The following is a 22,101-nucleotide window of genomic DNA, read 5'->3' as shown; positions in this document are numbered from 1 at the left end:
TTTGGTACCGTGACCACTATATTAGCATTCAGCATCCCCTCACCCTCACCATGAGTCCATCAATGCTGGGAATTAGTACCAGTTACAAAATGCACCACAGTTATTCATAAATGCTGCTCTGACAATATATCCCACACCAAAAAAAATAGACAAAAACCTTTGGAATTGAGTCCAGCAAATAATTACTTGATTTATTTTGTGATTCTATTGCTTTTCTTTCACTAAGTAATGCAAAGCCAAAACACTGTACAAAAGGCTAACTAATTCATCCATTAAAAATCTGATGATAGATTTTGTTATGTACTGCAGAGAGTAATTACACCTGGCCTGCTGTACATTCCTTACACATGATTCAGTACAAAAATTAGTGCACTTTTCTTTGTCAATCATGACCAGCTACAGAAAGCAGATCTGGATTCTTTGGAGTTTAGAAAAATGAGGAGTGGTTAATGTAGCAGTTAGCACAACACCTTTACAGCACCAGCGATCAGAAAAAGGGTTTGAATCCTGTGCTGTCTGTAAGGAGTTTGTACGTTCTCCCTGTGTCTGTGCGGGTTTTCCCCTGGGGCTCCAGATTCCTCCCACTGTTAATTGGGTGTAATTTGGGAGGCATGGACTCATGGGCCGAAACAGCCTTTTACTGTGCTAGATGTCTAAATAATTTTAAAAATTAAATTTAAATTTTAAATTTTAATTTAACACTGATTCGAATCTGACACCGTCTGTAAGGAGTTTGCATATTTCCCCATGTCTGTGTGGGTTTCCTCCGGGAGCTCCAGTCTCTTCCCAACCTCAAAAAAAGTACGAGTTTGTAGGTGAATTGCTGTATTTGCACAGTGCGGGTTCAAATTGATTGGGTAGGTGAATTGCTGTATTTGCACAGTGCGGGTTCAAATTGATTGGGAAGGAAGGCAGGGATGAGGGCCAATTTGCCTCCACTTGTCCTATTTTCCTACCTCTTATGTATTTACTCATTCAAGTCAGGAGGTTGGATAAAATGATGATTGGCAGTTGCATCTGTTTTATCCAAACATCTAAAATACCTGCAGGGAAACAGATCATGCATTAAATGTGTGATATGTTCGTGTGGGCACTTAAACTTGTTTCTGAGATTTGGCACCATTGATTTCATTCACGTCTTTGCTCCATATGGAGATCAAAGTACAAACTTTCACATGGCCAAAGGAATTGACCATCTGAGGTGAACTGGTCATGAAACACCTGTGAGAAGAACTCTCCAGCAGTAACGCTTCTCAATTCCTCATGAGTAAGGGAGCAGCTGACAATAACTGAACAACATAATTTATTTGGATAAGATGGCCAATGAATTGGTTTTGGTCCAATTATGAATATGATAACAAATGAGAGTAGAAACAAATAAAGGAATGCTGCAATTCCCATTGATGCATACTGTATTTTTGCCAAATTGGACACCGCAAAATATTTACCCTATTCATGATGTTTGCAGTATTACCATGTTGACTTCCTGTTCCTTGTTTTCATTTACTTTGAGTTGTTTAATGCAAGGATTAGGAAGGAAATTGAACAAATCAATTCTCCATGATATGCTAATAATACTCAGGTATGCATCAATGAGTCAACCAATTCTACATAATTTATGTTACTTGGATAGGTAGATCTGACATTGGGAACTTGACCTCTCACAATGTAGAGTATCGAGAAATTTATCGATGCTCTGGGTAGTCACTTTTCAGGAGGTTAAACTCAGTAGCTAGCTTGAAAACATTTTGGAATTCCTGAAAGCAGCCCTTCTAAATATTGCCTCTGGGTATGTAAGGTGTGCTTCCATGAAAACAAATTATCCGCTCTGTGTGAGAAATTTTATACACAGGACAGCAAACAGACTTCTGCAGTAGATTGTTTTTGAATTGCTTTTGAAGAATTTCAAACATAATCATGGGTTGCCATGCACATTATGGAAGAAATAGAGGAAAATCAGTACAGTCCATTTCACTGAATACAATAAAACAATCTGTGCTGGCAGAAACTCAAGCAGTTAGTTATAAATAGTCTAATCTGAAATTAAATATTCATGGATTTAATGAAAAAAAAAATAAGCAGATGACAGAAAATTCTATGGTGCAAACATGGTCTTCAATGTACTGTTCCAAAAGTGATATTGGACATGAACTTACTCGCCACCTACATTGAAAAGGATGATGATTTTCTTCAAGCCAGAAACAAGTGAAACAATACTAGTTTTATGTTATTGGCTTGGAAATGTTTGGCCCATGTATTACCGTCATCATGCCTGAATTGTATTACCTGAGGCATCCAATCAAGCCCCAACCTACGACCCAGTGGTAATATTGATCTCTACCCTAATTTTGACGAAACCATAGCTGATTGCAAAGACATATTTGAAGATGTGACTTGTTACAGAGCAAATAGCAACTCCCAGGAAATTAATTAAGTGTCAGAATGGGATAAGAATGAAAGTATGAGATAAGTTAATCAAAAATCAAAATTGATGGTCGTTAGAAATTAACAGGTTAACAAGTTTGTTGGCTGAAAATATGAGATCTAAAAATTCAGAAGAGAAAGATAACTGGGCATCATATTCTGGTTCTCACTCAATCTCCTCCAGAATTTCAACTCTGCTTCTTCTTCAATATCATTCGTCAAAGTTGGAGCTTCTTTGTTTTTTTTCTCTTCGTTTTGCTTTCTTGTTCCTGCTGCTGAAAGGCATCCGTTCAAGCAGGGATTGTACTAATCTCTTCTTCAAAAGAGCAACAAAACTCTTGTAATGTCGAGTAAAACATGAAAGTCTGCAGACACCATGACTGGAGTAAAACATAAAAGTCTGCAGACATTGTGATTGAAGTACAATCACAATGTTGAAGAAACTCAGTAGGTCAAACAGAGTATCCTTGTGTAGCAAAGATAAAGATACATGACTAATTTTCAAGCTTGAGCCTTTCATTGAGGTATGAGCAAAATGTAGGCAAGCACTCAAACAAAATATGGGGGAGGAGGGCAGGGAGAGGAGCAGGGTCTCACAAGCAGGAGGTAATAGGTGGATAAAGGAGGGAGAGAACACCAGCGATTGTGGGGGGGGGGGGTGCGGCTCTGTGAATGGAGAGGAAGGAGAGGAGAGCTGGAGGAAAGAAAGATGGGGAAGAGGGGTGAATGGGGAAGCAGGCTAGCAGAAACTGACTGGGAGATGGCATTGTTGAGCATCACTCTTGTTCGCATCAGTGACAGGGATCTCCCAGAGGTCAACCATTTCAATTCTCCCCTCTCCCCACCGCCCCCCCCCCCACCAATGCTGACATGTTTGTCCATGGCCCTGTATTGTCTAAGCAAGACTACCCATAAATTGGAGAAGCAACACCTAATTTTCCGACTGTGCACTCTCTAACTGGATGGCATTAACTTTGACTTCTCCATTTTCTTCTCGCCAACTCCATGTTCTCCCTCTTTTCCTCCAGCTGTCCATCCTCTTCCCACTCCATTTTCAAAGCCTTCCCCCTCCCCCTGCTTTCTGGTGTACTCTCCCTCTCTTATCCATCTTATCTTCTTGCCTGTGGACCTGTGCCCTTTACCCCCACCATTTTGTTTGGGAATCTGCCTATATTTTGTTCATACCTTGATGAAGCGCTCAAGCCTGAAACGTTTGTAATGTATTTTTATCTTTGCTACATAAAGTACACTGTTTGACCTACAAAATTTCTCCAGCATTTTGTTTTTATTCTTGGAGTGCGATCTCTCATTATATCCAAAATGCAGAAGACTTTCCTTGATGATGTACATCTTACTAACTATGTCCTTCTATTCTCACTGATCTCTTGATGACCCAGGTTATATTGTAGAATATCACTTCGGCTGAGACTTCAACTAGCTGGATTTATTCATTACTATTCCCCTTCCCATTCCCACATTGATCTTGGGCCTTCTTCACTGCCAGAGTGAGGCCTGTCATAAACTGAAGGAACAACACCTCATATTCCACTTGGGCAGTCTACAGTCCAATTGTATGAACATGGAATTGTATAATTTCAGGGAACAAATTCTCTTCTGAATCCTTTCTTTAACACAGCCTCACACCCTTATTCATCTGTCCTCCTCTTTCTTTCCAAAACCCTGCATCCACATCTCCCCAATGGATTATTTTACTCTTTCCTTTGTCACCACCACACCCCCCCCCCATCCCCCATCCTTGTTTCCATCTGGTCTCACTTCGTACCATCATTCTCCCTCTCTTTTCTCATCAGAGGCCAGCACTACCAATGAAATTAGTAACTCCACCCTCTCTGACATCTTCCCTTATCTGACCCCTTTCCTTTTCTTTCCTCTCTCCCTTTTGTCTGGCATCTGTCTATCCTCTGCCACTATCCATCATGTTTCACCTCCACCTACTTCACTATTCCAACCGGGGAGCTGGGGGGGCTCCTCCCCCACTATTTCCACTCTGCCCTCTCTACACTAACTTCTCTTCTACATTTTAAACGATGTAAATTTAAATTTAGGCATACAGCATCATAACAGGCTCTTTTGGCCCACAAGCCCATTCTTTCCAATTACACCCAATTGACCTACAACTCCTGGTACAATGTAGGAGGAAATTCATCTGATCAAAGTAATGCCAGAATTCTGACAACAAATTCTGTATTCTCTGTTTTCCTTGCTGTGTCTTTGGAACCTTCATGTTTATTTCTTGGAAATGCCCATTGCAGAAGACCCTTGCAGACACGGGGAGAACGTACAAACTCCTTACAGACAGTGTGGGATTCGAATCCTGGTCCCTGTCACAGGCGCTGTAACAGCGTTGCACTAACCACTATGCTTACCACTCAACTTGAAATGTTAGTCATTCTTTTTCTCCCACTGATGTTGCTTGACCTGCTGAGTTTCTCCAGCAGATTGAGTTTGGCTTCGGATTCCAGCATATGCAGTCTCCTGTGCGTCTCCAATCACTGGGAGTCACCATGGAGAAGATGAGTGAGGAATGTTCTGTATTTGGGGCAGGGTTGTTTTGTGACCCTGCACAAAGATGTTAGAAACTTCTATAGGAGGTCTGTGGAGAGCATTCTGGCTGATTGCATCACTGCTTGGTATGGTGGCACCAACTCTCAGGGCAAGAATAAACTCCAGAAGGTTGTCAGCTCGGCCTATGACATCACAGGCAGCAGACTTCACTTCATCGTGGATATCTACATGTGAGGCAGTGTCTTAAAAAAGCAGCCTCTATCCTCAAAGACCCTCCACCACCCAGGCCACTCCTCTTCACTCTGATACCATTGGAGAAAAGGTCCAGGGGCCTGAAGATGAGCACTCAGCGGCACAAGGACAGCTCCCATCAGATTCCTGAATAATCAATGAACCAAAGACACTACCTTACTTTTCGTGCCCTGTTATTGCTTTTTTAGTCATAAAATGGTTATAATATATATGTTTGCACTGTGATTCATGACTTGTTCATCACAATAAATTCTGATTCTGATATTAGATTTGCCTGACATAAAATTTGTACTGAACACGCCTTTGTGCTGCTTTTGCCCGTTTCAGCAAATTGCATAAATTACTCCTCCCCTGCCATGTGAAGCTTCAGGCCTCAATCTCTCAACATGGTTGCACACATTTTAATCATATGGGTATTTACATTATAAAGGCTAGACAGAACAAAATGAGCCAGAGGCTGAATGGCTGTATTGAATAATTCTATTTGTAATGTTGCTCTTTGACATATGGAGCTGTAGCATTCTTTCTCACCAAGAGCATACTCCATGCCTTACTTTATTGAAAAGTGAGAAGCAGAGACAAAAGCGTCATAAGTCACACGGCAAAATATTTTAGGGTTAGTCAGCGTGTCTTTCTGCAGAGTTTGCTCATCTAATAATCATATTCCTAATTTAAACAAACAAAACTATTCCCTTTTCTGGAACAATAAACCACATTCATAGGAGGATTCTCAAATTTGCCTACTATAATGGCATTGCTTAAGGTGGTAATGTAGGTGGAAAGAAAAAGTTTGAAAACAACTGTTTTAATCGTCCCTAATTGACTCGTTATGTGCACCGTTTCATAACTCCAAAAGAAATGGGCCAATGACAATTTTCCTCAAGCAAAATATTTCAGTAACAATTGGGTCTAGAGGAGTGATACTACCTTAAGTAATCCCTTACTAATCACAGATCACCTATGGCATGAGAATACTTAATTGGTATGTGAGCGGAAAGAAAAAGGTTGAGAACCACTGATATAGGAAAAGGAACCCTGTTCCCATGTGATGACAGTTCAGAATTGTGAAACAGATTTTGAATAAAAATACAGAGGCTGTGATGAAAAGCTTCCTGATGCAGCCTACAACAGGGCTGGGAATCATGTCAACAATTTTTAAAGGAAATTGAATGGGCATTTCCAAGAAATAAACATGCAGGTTCCAAAGACACAGCAAGGAAAACAGAGAATACAGAATTTGTTGTCAGAAATCTGGCATTACTTTGATCAGATGAATTTCCTCCTACATCGTATTACAACAATTTCTGGTATTCCCTCTCTTTCTTCAGCTCATCATTCGATTTGATCCTACCTCCATCTTTATGCTCTCTTTATGCAAATTAACATTAGGGACCAGAGAATCATACTGCTTTGAAATATTCAGCCCAATTCCTCTATGCTGATCAACATCGTATTCTGGGCTAATCTCCTTGGTTTGCTCTTGGTCCGTGTGCCTCCAAGCTTCTTGTGCCCAATGCCTTTGGAATTTTTTATTGCACCTGCTGCTACTGTATCCTCAAACAGTTCACCTTCTCACTTTAAATCTCTGCCCTCTAGTTCTGAAATCAGCTACCCTTGAAAAAAGATTATGAGCATTCACTTTATCCAAGGCCTTCATAATTTTATAAATCTCTAGAAGAATATCCCTCAGTCTCCTTTACTTTAGGGTACAGAATAGTTCTTGCTAGAAGTCAAGAATGGACCAAATGATTACCTTTGTGAGGTCAGATTAAATAATTTTTTGTTTCCATCCTTCATTTCCCTGGAAATGGATATCCATCCATACCAAGATCAAAAAGGAGGAGCATATAGGGCAAGGAATATCCTATCTGCACCACACGTCCTTGCAGTACTCTAAAAGTGTATTTATTCTAATGACCCTACATCTCAAAGACTTGACAAACATGGTTTTGGAAATAACAGAAGCTCTCATTATCATTTTCCAACACCATAGATTTTAGAAACGTTTCTGTGGTTTGAGTGGCACCAAAATGTGATCCCAATATTTAAGAAAGAAGAAAAGATTAAAACTATTGACCTGTTGGCCTGATATATGTGGCAGGGAATTGATTGAATTGATCATGGACCCAAAAAGAGCAGCTGAAAGAACTCAACAGGTCATGTAGTATCCCTGGTGTGAAATGGACAGTCATTGTTTTGAGAATGTCAAACAAAACAAACTGAAAATATTAATATGATTTTGAACATATTCAACATGAATTTATGAAGGTAATGTCATGTTTGACTACTTTGAGAATGTGGTTAGTACAATAATTAAGGGGAGCCAGAGGATTGGTGTCAAACATAATCTGCTAGAAGAACTCAGTATGTCAATCAGCAGTAGTGGAAAGAAAGAATGTCAAACTGTTGAACCAAAACTATTTATCAAGATATTAAGTCTAGGTAAGTTCGACCATTCTTTTTCTCCCATTGATGCAGCTACACTTGTTGAGACCCCCCCACAATCAGATTGTGCTTGATTTCAGATCCCAACATCTGTCATCTTCTATGTGTCTCTAAGGACTGATGCATTTAGATATGAAAAATCCTTTGGAAAGTGCCAACACAGAAGATTGATGAATGAGGATTAACTCCATTGATGTTTTCACATGGATTGAAAGCAGGAGACAGGAATGAATGGATTCTTTTCAACTGGTTGTGACGGTACCTTTGGGGTTCTATGAAAATTAGAATTTTGTGGATTTGGGGATGGGATGGGATGGGGGGACAAATATCATATTTCAAAGATGCCTGATGATGCTGAACTAGGTAGAATTGCGAGCTTGGCGCAGGAATGGAAAAAAAAGTAACAAGTGCGTGAGGCCAAGGCAAATTAAATATTATGTGGGCAAAATGCAACATCATCGATTTTGGTGCACAAATCAAAACAGACTGCACGATTGATCTCAAAGTGTATTTCTCCACAATTCACTAGAAGGAAGCATTCAGGTTGCAACAAGCAATTTTGAAGATCAATTATAAGATGATTTGAATTCAGGAGTTTGGATGACTTGCAAAAGGCCTCATGGAACCTGGAGTGTTTTTATCTCGTGTTAACTCATCTCCATTACAGGGAAAGGAGAAAGGATGCGCTTAGTATTTAGACAAGTCAATGAATGGTGTGTTTACAGAGATGAGGATGGTAGGAACAGTTGGCGTTACGGTTAGTGCAATACAATTATGCAGCCAGTGACCCAGATTTAAATCCGCTGCTGTCTGCATGGAGTTTGTACCTTCCCTCTATGACTGGGTTGGTTTCACCTGGGTGGGTGCTCTGGTTTCCACCAAGTTTAAAAGATTTACAGGGTTTGCAGGTTGATTCGTATTTGGGTGGCACAGGATCATGGGCTGGAAGTTAAGGAATAAATTTAAAGGCCTTTTGAATTTTGAATTAATTTTAGACATTCTGGCCCATGAGCAAGTTCCACCTGGAGCCCCATGCCTATATCTTATATTCTCATGTTCTTATATTCTAAATTAAACTGCAGAGGCTTGAGCAATATTCTTTCCTTTGCAGGGCTGCAGGAGTCCTGAATTGAAGGTGATGCTGCCTTTTTACACAACTGAGGTCATTTCTACTCAGTAAAGGTGAGTGCAATGTTGGCGTTCATATCTAGAGGAATAGGAAATAACAACAGGAATATGATCTGAAGGCTTTTTAAGGCACTGACGAGGCCTCACTTGGAGTTCGGGGTACGGTTTTGTGCATTTTATTTAAGAAAGGCTGTGCTGGCATTGGAGAGGTTCAGAGAAGGTTGACAAGAATGATTCTTGAAATGAAGCAATTAACATTAGAGGAACCCATTTGACAGCTCTTGGAGTTCAGAGAATAAAGGGGGATCTCCTTTAGAAGCATTTGAATATTGAAAGGCCTGAACAGAGAAGATGTGATAAAGGTATTTCCCATGGAAGTGGAGTCTAGGAGAAGAAGCCACAACTTCAGGATAGAAAGGCACCCATTTAAAACAGAGATGCAGAGAAATGTCTTTCACCAGAGTGATGAACCATGGGAATCTGTGGAGGCCAAGTTTTTGGGTGTATTTAAGCCCAAGATTGATAGGTATTTGAATAGTCAGGGTATCAAACGTTATGGGGAGAAGGCACGGGAGTGGTGCTGGGTGAGAGAATGAATCAGCTCATGATGGAATTGCAGAGTGGACTCGACAGGCCAGATGGTGTACTTCTGCTCCTATATCTGATGGTTTTATGGTCCACTCTCAATAAGGAGAATATAACACTTTTACAAAAAAAAACCTCATCTCTGTACCAACACCAACAACGAAAAGAAAATGGACTCATCTCTCCACAGAAATTGATAGTAAACCACATTCCAGAACTATTTAATTTGATATCAACTGCTCATTTTATCCTGTGGGCATGAAATGCCATATTGAAATGTAATTCTCCAATATTATCAGTAATTTTAGTCACTAGACAGATTGTGGCTGCATATTGTTTTCATTACCTGAAGACTTAAGGGGGTTGAATTTTTCTATAAAGCCATTGAATCATTTGAACAGACAGCTTTCATAAAAACCTGAAGATTAATTCAATGTTTCAAATTAGTCGCTGACTCATGAGTTTAAACAGTGCTCATTGTGAATGGATGGATTTCAAAGTATCTGATGCTCGAATATCTTCAGAACTACATCAAGCTGAAGTGATTCCGCAATAATAAATGGAACATTAGTCTGATGCAGTGTACTGGTAAATTAAGTACAGGGCAAATGCAACGATATGCAGTCTTGGCACATTTTTGAAAATTCACTATGCTAATCAAAAGTGACAGTTTATGAAAGAAAAAATATGGAAATACAAAGGATCACTGAACAGGGCCAATGGTGAGATTAAAATGCCTCAAACAATTAAGTGCACAATATATTCCAATGTGAAATTTATACCTCACACAAAATGAAAAAAGGATGAGGTATATGAAAAGTAAGAAAATTGCAATATAGATTGGGAAATGACTCCACTGAACAGAAATAAAATAAATGACTGAAATCAAGCAATTTGAGACCTCACAATTCCTTAACATATTCATCTAAAATCTGTTGTCGAGATACATTTCACCATCCATTTTTGTGGTGATAGTTCCTTACACATTTGCCTTTTCCAATAAAAGGTTGGAGAGATGAATTTTAGAGTCTAAGAGTGAAATTCATTTTCTAATGTTCTGTGGCACAAAACCTCAAGGTTTCTGTCCCTTTGCTTGCTTCCTTTTGAGGGTGTTCATTATTTCCAATTGCCAATAACTTTATGTGACGTTTAATCTTTGATTCACTTTAACTACCCAGTCCCTTGTTTGGATTGTGCAAACAAAATATAGATTTCTCTGAAGTATAAACATCAGGAGTAATTTCTTTTTTATTTTATTTTCTGTGCATCGATGTCAATTCCCGAGGATAGCTGTTGGAGTGATGTTCTCCTGCTGATTTGACATCAGTAGCTTTGTTGAGTGAAACTGAAATGATAAAAAAAAGCCAGTGTTTCAGGAATGAATACTTTTTCACAGGTATTGGGAGACACACTGCAGTTTTTAATACTAGTGTGCCAAATGACTGTTTCAAATTCACCCAAAGTTGCTGGCAGACTAATGTCAAGTTATTTATGTGCAAATGTCACAGCATTTTCAAGTGAGGAAAAACGCACAATTCAATGCCGAATTTAAAATACTAGGGTTGTAAATGTACCATGGCTTCATAAAATGGCAGCCTTCTGTCAGCTACTTTACAAAAAAGGTTTATGGACTATATAACTGCTTTCAGAGCTCCTTTTCCACAACTTGCCAATCATTTCTCCTTTGGCGTGTCATGCATCCAAAGAGCTGGCTAAAAGGCAGCAGTGTTAAATACTGAATATTAGAAAAATAGAAAAAATATACTATAGTTTAGCATTTCCAAAATTTGTTGATCTTTGGGAGTTCATTAAGGCAAGCATGGGAGGAAATGAAATAAATATTTTCTTAATTCCCCTCAGTTACAAACATTGGACTAGAAATTTGGCTTATGTGATAGTTTTGCTTTAGTTAAAGAGGAAGTTAAGGAATAAATTTAAAGGCTGGTCAGCCCAATGTCAGAGATGGACAACTTATTGAAAAAATGTTCTGTGTAAATTTTAATTTTGAAAGGTATGATTTAATCAAACCAACCATGATGGATTTGTTCAAGAGAAGGTTATGGCTGAGTAACTTGATTAATTTTTTTGAAGACGTGTCAAGAAATGTCATCGAGGATGCTTATATATAAGTGGGCATTGTTTACATAGATCTGAGCAATGTGTTGGTAGACTGATCAGAAAAGCAAAAGGATCAGTGGGGAAGTGGTAACCTGGATCCCAAACTGGTAGAATCAGAAGGTAAGTAGCAGTGGGCAGGATTTTGAGTGGAATTCTCCATTGTTAGCTCAATTTCATTTTGCATCATTTTTAATGATTTGGATTCAAAAAAGGTAACCATGAAAAAAAGGTTTATAAATAATGCCAACATTATCAGTCTGCTGATACTGAGGAAGCAAGTAGCGTGTGTAGTAAGATAGTATTGGTATGGATAAATGACAAATGGAATTCTATCAAGTGATGAATGAGGGTGAGGGAAACAAAGGAATAAACAATCCCTGGCATTCAACACCATCATACTAGCTAAGAAAATGGACCCATAACTCTGTCCATCCATCTACAACAGCATCCTCAATTTCCTCAATCAATGCTGTTTGGTAACATCACCCTCACTGACCATCAACACAGGCACACCAAGGCTTTGTGCTCAGTCCCCTCCTCTGCTCCTTGTACACCTATGACAGTGTAGCCAGGTTAAGCTTTAATCCAATCTACAAATTCACTTTGTCATTTGCCATTGGTCGAATGATTGGAAATGATAAGTCAGAATGGAGATTGAGAAGCTGAAAGGGGGACACCAGAACAAAAATCTTGCTCTCGGTGGCTGTTTTTAGGAGGTCCACCGTTCAAGGGCAGTTCCATCAGCGGAGAAAAATCTGCACTTACCTATTTATAGAGCAGCCCCAAAAGGCTGCTCCAGCATCGCTTTTATGCAGAGCAGCACCTTGATAAGTCCTCCAGAGCCGATGTAGGCAGGGGCGACTTTTGCCATGGCGCCACCCGTCCACATGATGGCATAAATATGCAGCGAGCAATGGCTGCCTTAGTTGCCCATATCTCCCACGTAGCTGGAACCGCTCTGGGAAACGCAGAGTGGTTCCTGCTGCGTGTGGAATTATGGGTAACAAAGTCGGCCATTGATCCTTCTTCTGCCCAACCTAACCTCCATTAAAGAAAATCTTGCCTGCCCAATGCAATCAGCCCCTGCCCGATAGCATCTTCTTCCACATGCTCCTGGGCACCTTCGCCTTCAGCGTCCATGCAGGTCTCGACTCGAGAAGGTCCTGGGTCGCGGGATGATGGCATCATTGGAACGTCATCAGGCTGCCCCTATTCCAGCCGCTTGCAGTGGCTGTACATGTATGAAGCGAGGTGGAGCGCTCCATTCCACTGCTGGGACTACCACCTGGAAGATCAGAGTCGGCATCTCGGAGCCGCTCCTGGAGCATTTATGAAGGTAGGGTCAGCGACGTGAGGACAGAGAATCTCCACATTATTTTTACTCTGTAAAAGGAACTAGTGTCACAGCCTGGTTTGGGAATTTGTGCCCAGGAATGCAGAAGGCTGCAGACATAGCCAGGTCCATCACAGGTTCCGACCTCCCACCTGTGTGAGGCACTGCCTCAATAAGGCAGCCAAAATTACAAAGGGCCCCCACTACTATGACCACAACCTCTTCTCACTGCTGCCTACAGCATGAAAACCAGCATCTCCCAGTTCAACAACAATTCCCTTCCAACAGTCAACAGACTCTGGAACCTCCCCTTGTACCCTAATCATTTTCCACTCTGATGGCACGACTAAAAGTCACTGTTTTGCACTGGGATTAATTGTGCATATTTATGATCTATCTATGGTGTTTATTGTCTCTTTTCATTTAATTTGATGACTTTACTATTACAGCATAAACAAAGAAAGTTTTTTCTGGAGTTTAGAAAAATGAGAGGGGAGTTCGCTGAAACTTTTAAAAGTCTTTTCCTGATTTAATAGATGGCTGCAGAAAGGGTGTTTCTCTATCAAGGGAGATGAGAATGAAAGGTCATCGCCTCTGAATAAGGGTTCACCGTTTAGGACAGAAAGAAAGAACATTTTTTTTGCTGTTGTCTATGTCTTGGTGGTTGTTGGGTCTTTGAAAACCATTTCTTGATATCAAGAAAGTCAAGGAAAAAGAGAGCAGTGCAGAAATGGTGTTGAAGCAGATTAGCCATGATCTTGGAGGAGTAATCTTGAATGGTTGAATAGCTCTTGCTATTTCATATATTCTTACATTAAGCTCTTTCAAACATTGAACATAAAATTAATCAGAAGTTTAACTTTGCTTGTATAATTCAATCATAAATTACCAAATATCACACTTCATTAATGTTAGCTGTGATTGCAGAAATAATCTATGCACTACTAGATGAACTCTACTCATCTTTGCCAGAGGCAAATGTACATAATATGCTTTTGATTTTAATTAATATTTATGTTGCCTGTTAAAATTGGCAGAAAGCATTCTGTAGCAACAGGAATAATAAATTACTCTCTCTGATTGTCTTTACAGCTGCCCAGTGTAGGATGTACGAATGTGGGCACAAACGGATTTGATGCAAGAAAATATGGAATATAAATGTGGGCAAGCTAGCCTCTGTAAAATGATGTATATGATGGATTCTAGTCATACCAATATATCTATGGATTCTTTTTTCTTTCAATTTAACAAATAATTGTAAGGCACCTAATTCTTGTGTCTTCACCCAAAGACACCTTTTGTAGCTATTCCTTTGTAAACATCTACATCACTGGCCTTAATTGTACCTGAAAAGGCAATTGAAAGTCAATGGCATCAATGAATCTGCAATCACAAGTGAGCCTGACTGGGTGAGGATGTTCATATCTGGAGACATTGGGGACATTGGTGACTGTCCAAATACCAAATTCTGTTCGTGAAGTTTGCCTTGGCGGTAGCCAGGAAGTGTATGACAGTTTTGTGGAAGTCCGACTCCCAACTAAATACCACATGATGGAATGTGGAAATGCAGAGTTGCATTTCCCTGGAGAAAATCACATACAATCAAAGGAAGAAATGTGACACATTCATGCGAGCGTGGAAACCTTATTTGAAATATGGGCACACATATTGATGAGCGCCCCCCGCCTTGAAACAGGGGAACGATATCAATCTGTCTCAGCGGGGAAATGAATATGATCAAGGAAGCGGGACATTGGGCAGGCAACATGTTTCTTTGTTTCGTTTTGAGTTTTTAAATTTATTTAAGTTCTTTTTAATCTCTTATCCTTGGTTACTAACCCTTTCTGATTGATTTTTTTCCTGGGTTTCTGTAGGGGTCTTTGACCCCACTGGAATTTGTATCGATGTAATTTAATTGACTGTATTTTCAGTTGTATGAGTGTGTGGGGGTGAGTGGGGAGGTGGGAGGGGGGAAATAAATACAGACTCTGTATGTTGCATGAATGTTAAAAAAATTTGAATTTTATGAGTCTATGAAAATAAAAATAAAATATTCAAAAAAAGGATGTTCTTATCTGAGTGGATATGAAAAAGCAAGATTCAGTTTCACAATATTTTGGTGATCTCGATTACTGGTTTTTTATTCAAAATCTATTTGACTTTTGATTCTAATTTATAAGGTAATATTTAAACTCATCTCCACATTAATGGTCCAGGCCAGTGGATATTGCCCTTTCGTCAGATGGTCAAAAGTTTGGTCACAGAGGTAGGAATAAAAGGTAATTTTAACAGAAAGAAACAGCTAGAGAGACAATTCCAGAGCTTAAGGACAAGGCAGTTCAAAACAGAGGTGCTAATAATTGAAAATTACAACTGAGCATGTAAAAAGTTTCAGATCTGGAGATGGTGAGGAGTTGCAAGAAGTCTGGAAGAACAAAAGAGAATGCAATACACATGTGCTGGAGAAACGTAGCAAGTTATGCAGCATTAATGGGACATAAAGGGTAACCAATGTTTCGGTCCTGGTCTTTGCTTCATCACCCTTACAGACAATACATTCCTAACACCATCTTTTGTAATGTCTTTATTGATTCACCTTCCCCCTTTCTCATGAAGCCAAGCATTCACAAAGTAGGTTGCCCCAGAATGAGCCTCCATTTCTACCAATTTCTGTCTCATGCAACCTTCAAAGCTTTTTTTTTTAATCTCAAACTCTGGAAAGTCCATCAAAACTCCATTGTGAATTGACCTGTCTATTCCAAATTTTTTTTTGTTCCTTCAAATTTCTTGAGCCTGTTGCTTCCACATAACTTGGTGCGTATTTTCCAAACTTAACCCTTGCTAAGTTTCCATCACAGTCACAATGGTGTTTCTAACATGGATAGTCTACAGCTGGCAAATCATGGCAAATACAATTAAACCTGTCTCTGAAAAATCCTCCAAATTCACTGGAAATATTAGCAAATCAGTGTTTTTCCCAGGTGAATATCTTTGGTAGTGTAGTCTCAGTTACTATCACTTAGCTACTCAGGGGGGCCAAATCTCAAAATAGGCATGCTATATCAAGTCCAGTCACAGACTGACTACCCTTGGCATGTACCCCTGTGACCACAGGAGATACTCCACTTAAATTTAAATTTTTTAAATTTTGACATGTAGCACAATTATATGCAATTAACCAACAGCCCTTATAAGTTTCAAACAGTGGGGTGAAACTGAAGACCCTAGAGAAAACCTACACAGATATGGGGAGGACATACAAACTGCATACAGACAGCGCAGCACTCGAACCCCAGTCCTAAAAGCTGTCGCTGAAAGAGCATTGTACTAATTGCGATGCAAACTGTGCTGCCCCATGCTAACCTGCACCCACAACTCCTCTTTAACCCTCATTTGAGGCCCCAAACAGTCCTACCAAGTGAAGCAACCCTTCACTTGTGAATTTGCAGGGATCATCTACTGCATCAGTGCTCCCGTTATGGGGTCTTCTACATCAAAGAGACTGGACACTGAATGGGAGAACACTTCAGTGAGCATCTCGCGTCTGTCCACTGCAAAAGCATGGATGAGTCATGCTGACATGTCTCTCCATGGTCTCAGCCACTGCCAGACTGAGACCATCTGTAATTTGGAGGAACAACACCTCATCTTTTGTCATGGCACCTCCTACCAGATGACATTAACATCGACTTCTCTAGTTTCCGTTCGAAAACCTCCCCCCTCCACATCTTCTTCCCTCTCCACATCTTCTTCCCCTGTCACCTTTCAGTGAGTTCTCTCTCTCTTGTTCTTCCCTTTTCCCTCTGTCTCCTTTCACAGAACCAAAATCAAATCCCACCTTTCCTCTTATCATATCCAATTGACACCTTTTGTCTGTTGATCAGTTTACCACCCAGCCCTTCCCCCCGTTCTTCTGGCTTTAAGTGAAACCTTAGTGAGTGTGCAGATTCTTAGATTTGTATGACCTGCACGCTTGCTGTAATTGTTGTTTACTGTATCTGTAAAGGTATGTTAGGTTAATAGAGATCCTCTTTGTGCTGAACCAATCAACATTGTGAGGATAGTAAAGCAACAACAGGTACAATCTTGTCATTCAAGAGACATTTGTATAGATGTATTCATATGGTCAAATGCAGGCAAATGTGACAAGCCCAGAATGCCAACTTGTTCAGCATGGATGAGTTAGGCCAAAAGGCCTGTTCCATGCTGTATGCTCCATGACCCTAGGAGTGTTTTGGGGATTTTCTCATTTTATTTCAGATTTCTATTATTTGTAGGTTGTTTCATCTGATTTTAAAAGGAATAAAACAACTTGGATTGTGTCACAAAGAGATGGTAAAGACAAATGACTTTATTTTCCGCCATAACGATTCCAGGATTTTATTAATATTTCCAAACTGAATTGTCAATCACAGCAGGGCAAGAAAAAAGGGCTTGAAGGGTTTCAATGAAGTACCCAGTAATGTTTGCCAGAAAATATATTTGCCCAAAGGTTGGGTGTATTGGCTTGTATCACCTTATGCTGGGGATCAAATTCAGGTCTGTTCTATCAGGCAAGTACTGGTGGAATCCTGTTCTGTGATGCTCTGCCATCTCTTTATTGAGGCATTTAACTGAGATGCAATGTCAGACAAAATATCCTGTGCCATTCTTTGAAAATCAGGGGAGACCTTGCATACAATTATTCATGAACCAAGAGAGTTACCACCCTTTGATAGGTTATCATTCTTCTTTTCATTATGCTTTTGGTATCTTGCTGTGTGCAAACAAGCTGTTTACTTCAACAATAGTTGCAAAAATAGTTATTTGACTATAAAGTGATTTGGGTATTATGTAGTTGTGAGACTGCACTCCAGGAATGCAATTGTTGTTTTCTTATTACTTTTATTCATTTAGGAAACAATTCATTTAATTTGCATAATGATGACTAAATATAAAGCCTATTGTGTTTAATAATGCTAAAAGTGACTTTGTTTTGTCATCATGGTCTATTAAAACACAAATAAACGTAAGTATTGGCTCTGCTTATTTTATTACCTGCTATGGCAAGAAAATGCCCACAAATATTGCAGAATAATTCACATCTACAACCAAAATGACATGGATGTCTGTTTTTCATTATTGGAGAGCAGCTTCAAGATCAGAAGAAAACACGTTTTCAAATTAAAAACACAAATTGCTGCAAATGCTCAACCAGTCAGGCAGCATCTCTGGAGAATAAAGAGAGTTCTGGTTTCAGGTTGATGAGATTTCATTTGGTTTTTGAAATGTGGAGAAATATCTTGCAGAGTCCCGGATAATTCAGTGAGTGAAATCACCCCCGAGTTGAACAGTGTGTGGAAGAGCAATGTCCTTTCTTTGGGCAATGGGGAATGATTTTTGTTGCAAATGTAAACCTGCACAGTTGCCTATTGTATAAATTGAAGTCATGCTATCACTGGTGCTCTGCACCCTTCTTTCTCTCCCTGCAGAAACAAAAATCAATCAGGATTAATGCGACATTGACCTCTGCTGGAAAAAAAGTGACACCACTGGTGGTGGGTGCATTGAATGTGCAGTATGAATGGAGAAAGTGAATTCACATTTTAGATCAATCAACACCTGATTTTTGGCAATCGAAGAAGGGCTCTGGCTCAAAATGTTGACTGGCTATTGCATGACCCACTGAGTTTCTATTGCCTAACATCTTAGACAACATTTATTTAACAATGTCAAAGAGAAAATATTAAACTTGGCCTGCAACTGTGAGACCAGAGACCCATACATGAGTGGGCAAGGAGAGCTGGGTACCAGAAGCAGAGGATGGAATGAGTGTCAGAACGATAAAAAGGATCAAATGCTGGTAGAGAGGTTGGGAGATTTGCTAATGGGGTTGGATGATGGGTTGTGGGATCTATTATAAGTAGATGGTGGGATTGGTAGCTGGAGATGGGATTTCTAGATGGTATGGTTGAATCATTGTGGGTAAGGGTCTATAGATGAGTGGAAAGCATCTGAGCATGAATCGTAATCTAAGTGAGGAAGCAATTGGTGTAACAGATGGTGGGAAGAATACAGACCATAGAAGCGTAGAGCAAATGGATTTGCAGCATCCACATCTCTATTTTCTTTTTAATTGTCCAGAAATTAAAATAAAACTGTCGACATCATCCAATTCTCAATAAGTGCCAGTATTTTCATTACATTCTATCTTTCATTTAAAGTGAATTGTGTTGTGCTTTAAAATGCAATGGAATTCCAACACAATTTAGAAGCAAGGAAAATGTAAATGCTGAAAATATCCAGGCAAATTAACAATTAATATTTTGAAATTGTAACTGTTCATCAGTTATGTTCTGTTTATATTTATAATTTCTAAACAATGTTGTCTTTTGGTCTCAGAGTCTGGTAGTCCAGCACAGCCTACAAATGGCAACTCATTCCTTCATAAATGGATGGGTGAATAACACAAAAGCAAAATTGTTAAAAAACATAAAATTGAAATTCATATTTTAATGATAATAATAATCTCTAAAATAGTAACAAATCAGATTGCATTGACAGAATTTGTAATTTTTTTTGGGGGGGGGGGAAGGATGAGCCTGCATTTTAACAAAGGCTTGTTAATAATGAACCATAGGCATTATCCTTCTCAACACACTTGCAGGTTAACATAGAACAGAAAACATTATAGCACAAAGTACTAGGCCCTTTGGCTCATGATGTTGTCCCGATCTGCATGTGTTTGTATACACACACACACACACACACACACACACACACACACACACACACACACACACAGATATATATATATATATATACATACAAATATATATTCCAAAAAAAACTAAGTGATTCTTGACTTTAATGAGAATGGAAAAATCATCAGATGAGTTGTTACAGGTATCGGAATTTGGAAAGAGCTTTGCACACAAATTCAGAGTTTAATGTTCTAGTTGAGGCTTTGTTTCATTAATTATCTTGATTAACACTCTTTTGTCAGTGGAATACGGGTTAAATTGTGCTAATCCCCTGCCAAGCTATTAATGTTTCGATGATGAAATTAAGTATTCTGCTCTGGAAATGGTTGTCATGACAATTACAAGGACCTCCCAGGAAGGCAAAATAGTTGTACAGAGTTTCAGGCAAGCTCTGGCTTTGTTCAATGTTTTCAACTTCTAAACACAACTGACACGTTGAGAAACACAAGAACTATTTATTTATTAGAATTACCATATACTATCTTCAGTTTATATTTATGATTTGTTTATCTCTCTTCTAATGTGATAATAATATTTAAATTTAATATGAGCATGTCTTATATACCCGGGAAGCTGCAGTAAATAAGACTTTTATTGAGATATACGAGGAGTCCACAGATAAATCAGAAAGCTTGTAGATGACTCTAAGATTGCAGGATGATTGACTGATATTTTTGCTTTTCTCTCGATTGGGATATTTTTGACGTTAGCATTAGTGTTTTTTAGACAGCAATGTTGGAAAAATCTGTGAAAATTTAACATAAATTAACATAATTATTTACTCTGTGGTGATTTACACTGCACGCCTTAAGTTCCTGTGCGCGTTAGTCCCGGTGTTTTTACGTGGAGCAACGTGGCCTGCGTCATGTGCTGGATGTCAAATTCATGAGGTGAGTTTTGTGGTGTGATTTAGACTTCAGGCTTCTCCCATAAAGTACTAGGGATCCTGCAGGATAAATCGCGGTGCAGGAATTGACTAAAAATTCCTGAACTTTCCTTTTTAGACTGCCCATGAAACGGCCAATTTTGTTGATTGTGCCATTACATACCTGCAGTCTAAAAACCCCAATTGTGAAATAATTGCTGTCCTCAGAATAAAATTATAGTATGAAACTCAACATGAATTAATTTAGCAGTTCATGTTCTTAACATCTGGCTAGATTATTTCTGTTTGATGGCACATTTAACCTCTTATTTGCTCTTGCGCTTTCACCTTCTTTCTGAGACGATTTCTTAATGCCTTTTCCACCCTTTTTGAAAGAAACATATTGACTGTTCAGTCATCATTTATCTGATATTAATTTGAATCCTACAACAAAAACTTTGAAAATCATTCCCAAACTTCTGAGAAGGTCATGATATCATATTTATAATTTGTAAACACATAGATTACTTTCCGAACAATGAAATTAAGACATGAACACTGTTTCTCTTTTTCTAAGCATTTTGAAGTAAAACCTTTTACTGGTGCCAAATATTTGAAATGCTAGATTACTTCAAAATGCTTAACATACAGGGGACAGAAACCTAGGAAAGGAGGTGAAGTTAAATCTTTTGGTCAGTGAAAACAATGGGACATTGAAACACCTTCTCCCATGCTGTAAATTTCTCGAGATCAATAATTTAGCAGGCCTTGGTTTTGAAAGACCCCTACTGACACAAAGTAAGTGAGGGGCAGCTGAATGTAGCAATACAATCCCAGCAGTTTCCCACCATTTCAGGAACACCATCTGATTGTTTTCTTAATCTTACATGCCAGCACTGTGATGTCACAGTGATCCATCTTCCTTTTTAGTCAGGTCTAAACCTATCCTGCGACTGTATTCTGTGAAAACATAATGCTGGAGAAACTCCATTGGTCAACCAGTTTCTCCAGCATTGTATTTTTTTGCAGACTTTTGTGCTTTTCTTTACTTTTCACCAAACCTGCCAGAAAATGATCCAGACATCAATGATACTACGGTTTCTTGAGATCACCAAGCCATTATGAAGACTTCTCTGCACTTCCTTGCCTATGTTTCTTTCCCATTTCTTATTCAAAACTAGCTTGGTGAAAATGTACATTGATAATTTTGCCATTCAAACTGAAGCTCCTGTTACCTTCATTCTGAGGAAGGAACTTTGATCTTAAGCATTCACTTTGTTTATTTCTCCATAGATGTTGTCTGACCGACAATACTTGCTTTCCTCATAACAATTCTTGAGATGACTCATGCTAATAGAGGTCTACAAGATTCTGAGAGCCATAGATAAGGGAGATAGCTAACACCTTTTTCCCAGGGTGAGAGTAGCAAACACCAGAGGGCATTAGTATAAAGTTTAGGGGAGTCACCATATAACCACTTACAGCACAGAACAGGCCAGTTCGGCCCTACTAGTCCATGCCGTATGGACTTGTTTTTTTTACACAGAGTTGTGGGTGCTTGCAATGCCCTGTGGTGGGGGTTGAAATATTAGGGGCATTTAAGAGACTCTTAGACAGCTACAAGAATGAAAGAAAAATAGAGGATTATGAGGTAATAACCATAGAACCATAGAACTTTACAG

At 39.2% G+C, this 22,101-nt stretch overlaps 1 protein-coding gene and 1 long non-coding RNA gene across 4 annotated transcripts in view; one reads left to right on the top strand and one right to left on the bottom strand.

The window, feature by feature from the left end:
• The window catches only part of LOC138743149 (protocadherin gamma-A2-like), a 189,510-nt gene that overhangs the window by 10,118 nt on the left and 157,291 nt on the right, over positions 1-22,101 (bottom strand). Inside the window, exon 4 of one of the 3 annotated variants that reach the window (XM_069898047.1) lies at positions 17,875-18,276. The exons of the other annotated variants lie outside the window; for them this stretch is intronic. Coding sequence (XP_069754148.1) covers positions 18,113-18,276 — 164 coding nt within the window. The 3' untranslated portion in view covers positions 17,875-18,112. Of the gene's footprint in view, positions 1-17,874; positions 18,277-22,101 lie in introns of those variants that run through there. 3 annotated transcript variants of the gene reach the window in all.
• On the top strand, positions 7,639-14,713 carry LOC138742808 (uncharacterized). The gene is made up of 3 exons (XR_011344415.1): positions 7,639-7,905; positions 8,759-8,829; positions 13,904-14,713. It is a non-coding gene; the product is annotated as an uncharacterized lncRNA (long non-coding RNA).

This window comes from Narcine bancroftii, chromosome 9, assembly GCF_036971445.1.
Source record: "Narcine bancroftii isolate sNarBan1 chromosome 9, sNarBan1.hap1, whole genome shotgun sequence".
NCBI classification, from domain to species: domain Eukaryota; kingdom Metazoa; phylum Chordata; class Chondrichthyes; order Torpediniformes; family Narcinidae; genus Narcine; species Narcine bancroftii.
This window is presented reverse-complemented; position numbering and strand designations above follow the sequence as displayed.